The 12,161-nt window shown below is 36.1% G+C and overlaps 1 protein-coding gene across 8 annotated transcripts in view; it reads right to left on the bottom strand.

Annotated features, from left to right (window-relative positions):
- Positions 1 to 12,161, bottom strand: part of KIF23 (kinesin family member 23) — a 136,660-nt gene that overhangs the window by 33,572 nt on the left and 90,927 nt on the right. Inside the window, exon 8 of one of the 8 annotated variants that reach the window (XM_027851758.1) lies at positions 9,977 to 11,759. The exons of the other annotated variants lie outside the window; for them this stretch is intronic. Within the exon in view, the coding sequence (XP_027707559.1) occupies positions 11,518 to 11,759 (242 nt within the window). The 3' untranslated portion in view covers positions 9,977 to 11,517. Of the gene's footprint in view, positions 1 to 9,976; positions 11,760 to 12,161 lie in introns of those variants that run through there. 8 annotated transcript variants of the gene reach the window in all.

Here is a 12,161-nt window from a genome sequence, read left to right as displayed (position 1 = left end):
TAGATAGATAGATAGATAGATAGATAGATAGATAGATAGATAGATAGATAGATAGATAGAGGGGAGAGCATGTTATGAAGATCTTTGAATGCCAGAGGATTTTATATATGATCTTTGAAGTGATATGGAGCCGCTGGAGTTTATTAAGTACAGAGATGATGACATGGTCAGACTTGGATTTTAGGAAAATCACTTTGACAGCTGGAGGATGAACTGGAGTGGGGAGAGCCCCACAAGCAGACTATTGCAATAATGTAGGTGTAAAGAGATGAGAGTCTTCACCGAGGTGATGGCTGTCAGAGGAAAGAAGAGGGCATATGGGAGAGATTTTATGAAGATAAAATCAGCAAACCTTAGCAACAGATTGGATATGAGAGGTGAGAATGAAGAGTTGAGGTGACACCCAGGTTTCAAGCCTGGGTGACTGGAGTGGAGGGTGGTAGTGTGGAAAGTAATAGGGAAGTTAAGAAAAGGGAAGGGTTTAGGGGAAAAGATGATGAGTTCAGTTTTGGACATGTTGAGTTTAAGATGTCTACTGCACATCCAGTTAGAGATTCCAATAGGCAATTGAAGATTGAAAGTCTAGAGATCAGCAGAGGGGTTGGAGCTGGATAAGTAGATTTGAGAATCATCAACTTAGAAATGGTGATTAAATCCCCATGGGGCTAATGAGATCACCAAATGAAGTAGTATAGAGAGAAGAGAAAAAAGCCTAGGACAGAGCTCTGGGGGACACCCATGAGTAGTAGGAATAACTTGGATAAAGATCCAATAAAGAGACTGAGAAGGAACTATTAGGTAGGAGAACCAGCAGAGAGAAATGCCACAAAAACCTAGGGATAAGAGAGTGTCAAAGAGAAGAGGGTGATTGACAGTGTCATAGGACTGAGAGGTCTAGAAGGATAAGGTTTGAGAAAAGCCCATTAGATTTGACCATTAAGAAATCATTGGTAACTTCAGAGGGAGCAATTTCACTTAAGTGATAAGGTCAGCAACCAGTTTGCAGAGAGTTGAGAAGGAAGTAAGTCAATAAACACTAAATATTTATTGTGTACTATGTAATAAGCACTGTGCTAAGTGTTGGGGATACAAAACAAAGGCAAAAGACAGTTCCTGCCTTTGAGCTCATTATCTATTAGGGGAAGACTACACATAAAAAGAAGTTGAAGGAGGAGGGTAAGGATAAAATGGCTGCCATGGGTGCCCTCCTCAAATAGAGGCTCTGAGAAGAGCCCTTGAATGTGGACCCTCCACTGTCTCCATCTAAAGGGTGTATGGGGCCCCAGGAGCAGGGGATATGGAGGAGATGTAGGTTTCAGAATTAATGTGATCTTTCAGAATGATTAGTTTCTGGAGACCAAGATGAAGTCCAGGACAGCAGTCTGGTAGAGTCAGGTTATTGGTTATTGAAGAAAAGGTTATTGAAGTCAGTAGGAAAGAGCAGTTGCTGGCACAGTGAATAGAGCACCGGCTGTGAAGTCAGGAGGACCTGAGTTCAAATTCAGCCTCAGACCAAACACTTGACACTTACTAGCTGTGTGACCCTGGGTAAGTCACTTAACCCCAATTGCCTTAAAAAAAAAAAGGAAAGAGCAGTTGCCATACTGAAAGAAGCTAAGGAGTGGGAAATGAAAAGTGAAGGCCACAGGTACACAGGTTTTTGGTTTTTTTTCCTAGTGTAGATCTATGTATTCTGCCCTAGTCTTTCTCCTGAATTCTAGACCTACATGTCCACTTGTATGTCCCATTAGCATCTCAAGTTCCACATTTCCAAAATAGACAAAATCTTTTCCCCTAAGTTTAACCCTCCTCCAATCTTCCCTGTTTTTTTTTTTTGAGAGCATCACCAAGGTTCACAACCTCAGAGTAATTCTTCATTCTTCCCTATCCCTTAACCCGTCCTCCAACATCCAATGAGTTGTCAAGTCTTGTAAAGTCTACTTCCACAACACCTCTCACATCTGACTCTTATCATCCAATCCAATAGAAACTGTCTTGGTTCATGTCTCACTTGGACTACTTCAGTAGCTTCCTAATTTGTCTCCTACTTCTAGCCTCTCCTCTTTTCAATTCATCCTTCACCTAGAAGGTACCAGGTTGACAAAGTCACTCCCCAGCTCTCTAAAAGGTATTTCCAGACTCAAAAGGGACATACTCTGAAATGACTGAATGTGAATCAGGGTTTGTTTTTTTTTCCTTTTAAAAAATTTTTTTTAATTCTGAACTTAAAACACCAAAAAAAAAAAAACCAAAATTAAGAAAATTCCATATGCACACAGCAGAACACAAAAAGGGTATTCTATATAAAACCATGAATCTATTTCATACAGCTTCCTTTTTTAAAAAGTATATAAATTCTACATATAACTTTCAAAACTGTCCTGCTTGTCCCATGATTTTTTCTGTTCAATTTAAAAAATGTTTCAATGGCCTTCTCATTTTGTAATCACTATTGGTTTATTATCCCCCAACTCTCTGACTTCTCTCCCCCTTTGAAAAACAGAAAGAAGAAAAAATATATAACAAATAAGCATAGCCAAGCAAAATAAGTTAACTCAGTACCCTGGCCAAAAATACATCTTTTTTTGCACCCTAGTACTTCTTCATCATTCCTGTCCTGAAGTGGAAAATAAAGTTTCTTCATAGATCGTTTTGAGATGCAGTTGATCATTGCTTTGATCAGATGTAAGTCTTTCAAAGTTTTTTTTTCTTCTTTTTTTACAATGTTGTTACCCTTATATAAACTGTCTCTTAGTATGTCTCACAGGATTCTTTCACAATTTCTTAAGGCACAATATTTCATTCCATTCATTTATCACAGTTTGTTTAGTCATTCCCCAACTGTCTAAAAGACCATCTTAAAGCACCCCCTTAGAGTCTAGTTATTTGCTTTCCTTCCTCCTCCCATACCATACTTCCTTCAGGATCAGGAATGTTGTTTTGCTTAGGACTATTCCCATCTTCCTGTTATCTTCCCTTTTGCCACCCTCTTGCCACCCCCACCCCACCTCGACCTAGCCCTCTATTTCTGTACCAAACTGTTTATATGTACGCAGTATGTGTTCAACCCTCTCTTGTTCATTTCAGATAAGAGTGAGATTCATCTCATGCTGGTGCCTCCCACCTCTTCCTCCATGTTTGCATCTTCTTTTCATGTTTCTCAGTTACAATAATAGTTTCATGCCCTTCTTCCTCCTTTCCACAATAATATTACTCATTTTATTCTCCTTTTCTTTCCTTTCTTCAAACCCTCAGAATAGTCAATCCATTTTCTGCCCTACCCCCTAACCCATCTTCATCACCTTTTTTTCTCCCTTGTACCATTTTAAAAGATTAAGGTTATAAAGGGATACCCCTTTCTTCTCTCTACGTTAGTAACATCATTCAGTCCCTTCCAAATAAATTGACCTTTCCAGGTTTCTCTGGACTGTTAGTATTTCAAAGTTCTTAATCAGCTTACTCAACTCAGGTCTTTTTCATCAGAAATACTTGAAAGTCTTCTGTTCCATTGCAGATCTTTTTTTTTTCTTTGTAGAATTATACTCAGATTTACAGGGTAATTTATTCTTGGTTGACTTTTGTTTGACTTTTGCAACTTTGTATTCTAAGATCTCTTCTATTTGTAGTAAAAGCTGCCAGGTCTTATGTGATCCTGACTGTAGTTCCTCATTACTTGAACTGCTTGTTTATGGAAGCTTGTAGTATTTTTTTTTTCCTTGACCTGGGAACTTTTGGATTTTGACTGTGACATTCCTGAGACTTTTACTTTTGATGTCTCTTTCAGGAGATGATTAGTAGGTTCTATCTTTATTTTGTCCCCTGGTTGTAACAGATCTGGGCAATTTTCACTTATAATTCTTTGAAGTATAATGTCCAGAATTGAAGAAATAAGCATAAGCAATGATAAAACAAAGTTCACTTTTTGTGCATAATATGATGGCTTACCTAAAGAAACCTAGAGAGTCACCTAAAAAAGTAGTCAAAACAATTAACAATTTCAGCAAAGTTTCAGAATATAAAATAAAACTGTACAAATCATTAGCATTTCTGTATATTACCAACAAAATCCTACAGGAAGAGATAGAGACAGAGATTCTATTTAAAATAACGACAGACACTATAAAATACTTGGGAGTATACCTGCCAAGACATACACAGGAACTATATAAACACAATTTTGAAACTTTCTTCACACAAATAAAGACAGATCAGAGAAATAGTAATTGCTCATGAGTAGGCTGAGCCAATATAATAAAAATGACAATATTATCTAAATTAATTTATTCAGTACCATAATAATCAAACTACCAAAGAATTACTTTATAGAACTAGGGAAAAAATTATATGGAGGAACAAAAGCTCAGGAATATCAAGGGAATCAATGAAAAAAAATGGTAAGGAAGGGGGCCTAAGAGTACCAGATCTCAACTCCATTGCAAAGCTGTAATTGTTAGAACAGTTGAGTACTTGGTAAGAAATACAGAGGTTGACCAGTGAAACAAATTAGGTACACAATATACAGAAGAAAATGAACACAGTAACATAGTGTTTGATAAACCCAGAGATACCAGTTACAAGGGACAAGAACTTACTATTTGACAAAAACTGTTGGGAGAACAGGAAAGTAATCTAGCAGAAACTAGCATAGACCAACATCTCATACCATATGCCATCATAAGCCCAAAATGAGTGTGTGATTTAGAAATAAAGGGTGCTAGCATAAGCAAATTAGTGTGCAGGGAAGAAATTTCCTTTCAGATCTACAGATGGGGGAAGCGTTCATGACCAAAGAAGAAATAGAAGTGTTCACAGGAGGTAAAATGGATAATTTTGATTATCTAAAATTTACAAGTTTTTGCCTAAACAAAACCAGTATAGCCAAAATTAGAAGAAGAACAGGAAACTGGGAAAAAATACTTGCAGCAAGTTTCTCTGACAAAGATCTCATGTCTTACATATATAGGGAACTGAGTCAAATGTACAGTAATAGGAGCCATTCCCCAATTGTTTAATTAATCATTAAATGGTCAAAGGATATAATAGGCAGTTTTCAGGGGAAGAAATCAAAGCCATCAGTTGCCATGTGAAACAATGCTCTAAATCATTAATAGAGATATGCACATTAAAACAACTCTGAGGTACCACCTCATACTCATCACATTAGCTAAGATGACAAACAGGAATTAACAAATGGGAAAAACAAGTATACTAATGCAATTGGTGGAACTGTCAATCAGTCTAACCAGTCTGGAAAGCAATTAGGAATTGTGCCTAAAAGACTATTAAATTGTGCATATCCTTAGGCCCAGCAGTACCACTAATAAGGCTATACCCCAAAGAGATCAAAGAAAGAAGAAAAAGACCCATACATATGGGAAAGTCCCCTCATCTGCAAGTACTCTATATATCCCTGAGCTCACAGGTCCGGTCCTTATCTCCAAGGAAAGGTAATTGATATTTCTTAAACATGTAAATAATTCTTAGTTCACCTTAGAAGAAAATTTCTAAAATTCATGTCTTATAAGTTATATCTTTGACCACAAATTTTTATACTCCAAGGAGATCAAAGAAAGAGGGAAAAGACCCATATGTACAAATATATATATATATATAATTTCCAAAGAATTGGAAACTTAAAGGATACCCATTAGGGAATGGCTGAACAAGTTATGGTATATGAATGTGAGGAATACTCTTGTGCTGTAACAAATGATGAAGGGAATGATTTCAAAACCTTTATGAACTGATACAAAATGAAGTAAGCATTACCAGGAGAAAAACAATCCACACAGTAACAGCAATATCATAAAGATAATTAACTTTGGAAGACTTAGTAACTCTGATCAACACAGTGACCTACCATAATTCCAAAGGACTCATGGTATCCACCTCCAGAGAGAGTACCAATGGACTCGAGTGCATTTTTTCTTGCTTTTTTAGAGGAGAGGGGAGCATAGCTAATGTGTAATTTTGTTATTCGTGACTACATATATTTGTGATAGGTTTTGTTTTTCAGGCTTTCTCATTGGGTGAGGGAGGGGAGAAAAGGAGGGAGAGAATTCAGAACTAAAAAAAATTAAGTCTCTCCATTTAAAAAAAATAAAGCATAGTGTTTAGGCTTTTATAAAAATTGTGGTTTTCATTAAGTCCAATAATTTTTAAATGATCTCCCTTGCATCCAGAGAAAGAACTATGGAGTCTGAATGCAGATCAAAACATACTATGTTCTCTCTTTTTTTGTTTTTTCTTTCTTGTGGTTTTTTCTCTTTGGGTCTGATTCTTCTTTACAACATGACTAATGAGGAAATATGTTTATTTGTACATGTATAGTCTATATCAGATTATATGCCATCTTGGGGAAGGGGGAAAAATTTAGAACTCAAAATCTTATAACAGTGAATGATGAAAACTAAAAATAAATTTAAAAAAAGAAAAATAAATAAGTAATCTACCCTGGACCTATTTTCCAGGTCAGTAGATTTTTATTATCAAATATCTTATATTCTTTTTTTTATTTTTTAAAATTTTGTTCTAATATTTTTTGCCATCTCATGGAGTCACTGGTTTCTTTTTGGTTTATTCTAGTTTCCATTTCTTGGATAAAGTTTACCACTTTCTCTTCTAAGCTATTTAATATCTTTTCAATTTTTTCCTCCAGAGATTTTATTTCACTTTTTATGTTTTCCTTCATTTCTTCTATGTATTCGTGTAGTCCTTGTAGAAAAATCCATTTCTTTTCCTTGGTGCCTCTACTTACAGCTGTTACAGAGTTACTTGTTGTTTTGTTTTGTTTTTTCATTTTGGAGGATCTCTAGAGCTATAATATTTTTGATACTGATTCATGTTTTCTTTGATTGACTCATTTCTCCAGCTTTAGTGCCAGAATTAAGACTCTATGACAGTGACAGTCTCTATTCTCTAATGTGCATTTGTGTGTAGTAGTTGGCCCTCTTTGGTCATGTCCTCAGTCATCCACATTCTAATAGTAACCTTTACCTCCCAGAGTTAAGAATACCTTATCTTTGACGGTCTGAGCACTGGATCTTCAGGGCCCTCTCTGGCATCTCAGAACAAAGTGTTAGAGACCTCTGAGCCCTTGGGCTGGTCTCTGGTTGCAGTGACTCCTTCTGCTTCCCACGCTTCCCATCCTGGGGCTTCTGATCACCCTGAGGCTTTATAGGGGGAGACCTGTGCTCATGCTGCTCTGGACACAGAGCCTGCTGCAGTACACTATCCCTGGCTCATCTCTAGTGGCACTACCAGATGCTGATGTAGTTGCATCAAACTGATGCTAGCTTAGCTGGTGGGGCTCCTTACCTATTGCCCTTGGGCTTCCAGCTGACCTCTTGTACCTTCTGGGTTGGAAGAATCACAGTCTTTTCTTATTGTGTTTCCTGACCATTATTTGATCTGAAGTGAACATTAGAGTCTTGATGGAGTAGATACGTCTAAACAAGGTTTACAAACAGGAGAGGGTTGTTTGATATAAAGAAGATGGATGGCCATTTCAGATTGGAACAGTGGCATGTGTGTCTAAACTGAGATAACAGACAAATTAAGGAGCTAAATAAAGCTTACCAAATACATGTCAGACTGACACAGACATTTTTTTTCCCTGTCTAGGAAGAACCATGATGCTGTGCTTCTAAAAGAAAAGTCCTTTTAACCAAAGCGAGCAAACTATCATCAACCTTCTTAAATGAATGTACTAAGTGATATTCATTTATACACTAGTTTATTGTAAGTATATTTATGAAGTGATTAAAAAATGACCAAAATGATGGGGAAAATGAATTTGTTAAAATAAATAAATTTTATTTTACATGTTTTTAAAAATAAGAAATCCATACAGTGAGCACAATTTGAAAAAACATCTCTTATTTAGAAAAGGGGCTTAATTGACCTTATCTTTTTATCCATAATGGATCTTTGGCAAGAAACTTCAACATTCAACTAGTTCATGTTCATGGTCTAATTAGTAGACCAAAAATTATTCATATCATTGTTGTAGTCACATAGTCATTTAAGGTTCTCCAAATTATCATAATATCATTATCAGTAACCATCAATTCATTTATCCAGAAAAAAGACATTGCATAGCTGCTTGAAGGAGTTACAGTTCTTTTTCAGGTACAGATCAGGTACAGATCTCAGTAAGATTTGAACATAAATGACTTCTTCCGAACAAACACATTTTACCTTAATTACAATGTTAGAAAATTGAGTATTATGAGATATACTTCTATTAGGTATATCAGTGAACTGCTTGCCATACCTTCAACTTTCTACCAGTACTAAGACATAACTGCATATCATTATATATGATATTATTATATCTGTATCCCCTCTACCTCTCTCCAAAGAAAGAGGGAGGTGGGAAAGGCAAGAAAAGGAGAGAGGATGGGGTGGGGCATTGTGGTGGAGTACATAAAGAGCTGGCCCCAGAAATCAGGAAGATCTGGGTTCAGGTCCTGTTTCTGATGTTGAATTTGTGACCCCAGACAAGTCACTTAACCTTTCAGAACTCTAGCTCTAGGCTACTCTGATGATAAGTTGCAGAGAAGGAACTGACCTTTATTGGTAGAAAGTCCCCTCATCTGTAAGTATTCTATATATCCCTGAGCTCAAGGTCCAGTCCTTATCTCCAAGGAAAGGTAACTGATATTTGTTAAACATGTAAATAATTCTTAGTTCACCTTAGAAGAAAACTTCTAAAATTCATGTCTTGTAACTTACAGTTTTGACCACAAACTTTATGAAAAAAATTTAATGCATTATACCTCTACCAAGATATAATATATCCAAACCTAGAAAATTTTGAAAAATTTGATAGTTTATTCTGTTGATTTGAACAATTTATTCTGTCACGTGCAAGTTGAAAGATAGATCACATATATCTATATAATAAAAACCTAACAATCCTCATTAATCATTTCTGATCCAATTCTTAAGCAAATTATCAGTACTGTGCCACCATACATAATAAAAATAACATTGCAGTCATCATAACAATGTCTTTTGGACAAATAAAAAAAAGCATTTAAAATTTGTATCATTGAACATTTTCACCACAGACTTAAAATTACAGTGAGAGTGATCCGAGCCAACAAAGGTCTAATATCTCTAATGTAAAGACTATTCCAATAGCACATCCTTCAGTGCAGCCTACAATAAAGTACCAAACACTTACCTACCCACATAATTATATTTTGCCAGTCTACTCTATCCACAGGAAGCAAACTGATAATATAATGAAAATATATTTATTGATTATGCATCTACAAAAAATTATTACCTGCATAGGTACAAGATTATTCTAGGATCTTAACCGGTTTCATTTTAAATGCATTATTTAGGGTTTTCATGAATGAGAAAAAATTATACTGTAATGTGATCTGAGATAAGATTGTTTATAAGCGGATCCATGGTAAATTAATTATCTCACAATTTCTATACTTTCTGCAAACACTTAACCTAGTCCTATGAAAGCATTGTATTGGAACAAATAGTGAATACAAGGAGTTTTAACCCTATCTAGAAGTGGAAACCATCTGAACCAAAATGGGAAAATCCTTATGAACTGAGATGTTGAATACTAGACTGATGAATACTGAAGATGTTCCCTATAGGCAGATCTTCATATATTCTGTGACATATCTTACATTCTCTTTCTTTGGCTTTCAGCATTCTTGGCACACCAACACTAATCCCTGCAGTAGATTTAAAATTGAGGTAATATTAAACATAGGAAACAGTAGAACCCTCTTTTTATTGAAAATAATCCTTCTCCCTTCCCACAGTTTTTACATCAAAACTCTTTACCCTTCCATGGCTGTTGCCCTTCTTCCCTTGGTGACAACACCTTTGGAGAAACAACAGGCATAACTTCCATCCCATTCCCTTGGGCTGACACTTTTAAATGAGGCAATTCTGGGTCATCCAGAATTTATTGCTAACTAACGCTACCCTTCCTCCAATTCCTTGAGCCTCAGTTTTTTTTTTTCCTTTCAGATGGGAAGAATACCCAGCTAATCCCCAGGATGTTAGTAAATTCAAAGGCACTTTGAAAAGTTAAAAGCAATATGTAAATGTGAAATAGTGATAGTGTTAACGTCTCCATGGAGCACTTCAGTGGGTTTTTAAATCTTGATTCTGTGACACAGCCTAAAAAACTTCCTACATGTGTTGAGCTGCTAGAAGATGATAGCCTACATGCCCACTGTGGCTCCTCTATTCCAGTGTTTGAATCCAAATTCAAGCTTTTTCCTCTAGGTGAGGAAGTACATGCTTGAATATCTGTTTCCTCATGGAGAATTTTGCCCTATCTGTCTAAGCCCTGGTCTTAAAAAGAAGTGACAGGGTAGGGAAGGGGAAAAGAAGAAAAGAGACCAGACAGGAAAACAAAGACTATTTATGTAATCTGTTAGAGAAATTAAGCAGACCCAGGAAAAATTGGTTACTTGTGATTTGGGATTCAGATGTACCCTACCAAGTTTGAAATACCAAGCCCTTTATTTAGGCCTCAGTTTCCTCATCTATAAAATGAGAGGTTTAGACTAGATGATTTTTCTAAGGCACCTACCAACTCTGACTTTCTATAAGTCTATAGAATATGTATATACATATATATATGTACATATATATGATTATTTGATTCAGTGCAAAAAAAAAACAATCACAGTTTAATATTTGGTCACCAAAAGTTCATTATTTTAAATACTTCAAGTCCATTACATCTTGTATTCCTGCATCCCATTGACACTAGGGAAAGACTTCGTAGGCTACAACAGTAAGCCATCAGTAGAGGATTCTAAGAATATACTTCTAAAACCAAGATCTGCTTACCAAGTGAATTAGATAGGACCTGCCCAATTTGAATACCAGATGGAACTGTAGGGAAGGAGAACTCTCTGCATCCATGTCTCTAGCAGAGAGAAGAAAGGAAGTTGACCAACAGAGAAGGGAATGGAGTCTTTCACTGTTCTCCAGGTTTCACTCCCACCTCAACCCCTATAGTACTTAATACTCTTTTCTTTCTCTCTTTCTGCACCCTCTCAACTGTTTTTTTTTTTAACCTTTATCTCTCTCCTTTTAGAAGGACTGGAAGCATGGAAGTTAAAGGATTGTTGATAGATGATACTCAATATGAATCTCACTATAGAATAAAGTAATTCTTCAAAATCTCTAGTGTAAAGGTGGATCAGTGATATGCTTAATATAAGTTGAAAAATTGATCAAAATAAATTTAAACTTCATAAAATATGATTTATCTGGTCTTACAGAGACATATTCTAACTTCTCTCCATCTTTAACAAATTACATACAAAGTCAGTGCAAATTGAGACATTTCCCCCACTTAAATACCTCTCCCACACCAGCTTACTCACAAAAGCTGATTCACAAATCCAATATGAATATCATAGCATTTTATGAGAAGTACTGTGCCACTTTTCAGTGATAACATAGTTAAAATATAATCACATTATCCTACATATTTAAAAAAGCTTATAGGCTGGATCACGTTTCCTTTTTTTGTAATTCTGGCTCTGGAGTCTGATACAGAGCAACTGAGAAGTAGAGGATATTAATGAGGCTAAAGGTGATGCACAGACATATTGCCCCAGCTGTCTGAGAGAAAGAGGGAGGTATTGAAGTAGCTAAAAGCCACTCTTTCCTCAACGTCATGTCCAGAAATATGGCTTCCATCTGTAAGTGTGTTGCCAAGATGACACACACGTGAAAAAGCTGGTGACTGTGACCTACAACAAAGAAACCAAAAGAATTTCAGCAAGCAACATTAATTTTCTAAAACATCTTTAGCATCTCCATCAGGCATTAACTCCATTTTTTAGATGGGGAATCATGGGGCTCAGAGCTTGGCCATAAGCTACCTACTGAAAGCCAGGGCCAGATCTCTCATATTCTAGAGCCAGTGCTTTAGTGCACAAAATTTTTCTGCTCCATAGTCAACCATTTTTTTTCCACTGGAATCTCATCCAGAGTCTTGGTATTGGCCAGTCATTTCAACATAACTGAAATGTACTGAATTAGAAGTCCTTTCCATCTGATGACTTGCTGAATTATAGATTAACTTACTTTTGTTATTCTTAATGCACACCTCTCAAATAAAAAGAATATAGAAAATTAAGAGATACAATTGC

This window comes from Vombatus ursinus, unplaced genomic scaffold (genome assembly GCF_900497805.2).
Source record: "Vombatus ursinus unplaced genomic scaffold, bare-nosed wombat genome assembly UNPS02009205.1, whole genome shotgun sequence".
Classification (NCBI taxonomy): Eukaryota; Metazoa; Chordata; class Mammalia; order Diprotodontia; family Vombatidae; genus Vombatus; species Vombatus ursinus.
This window is presented reverse-complemented; position numbering and strand designations above follow the sequence as displayed.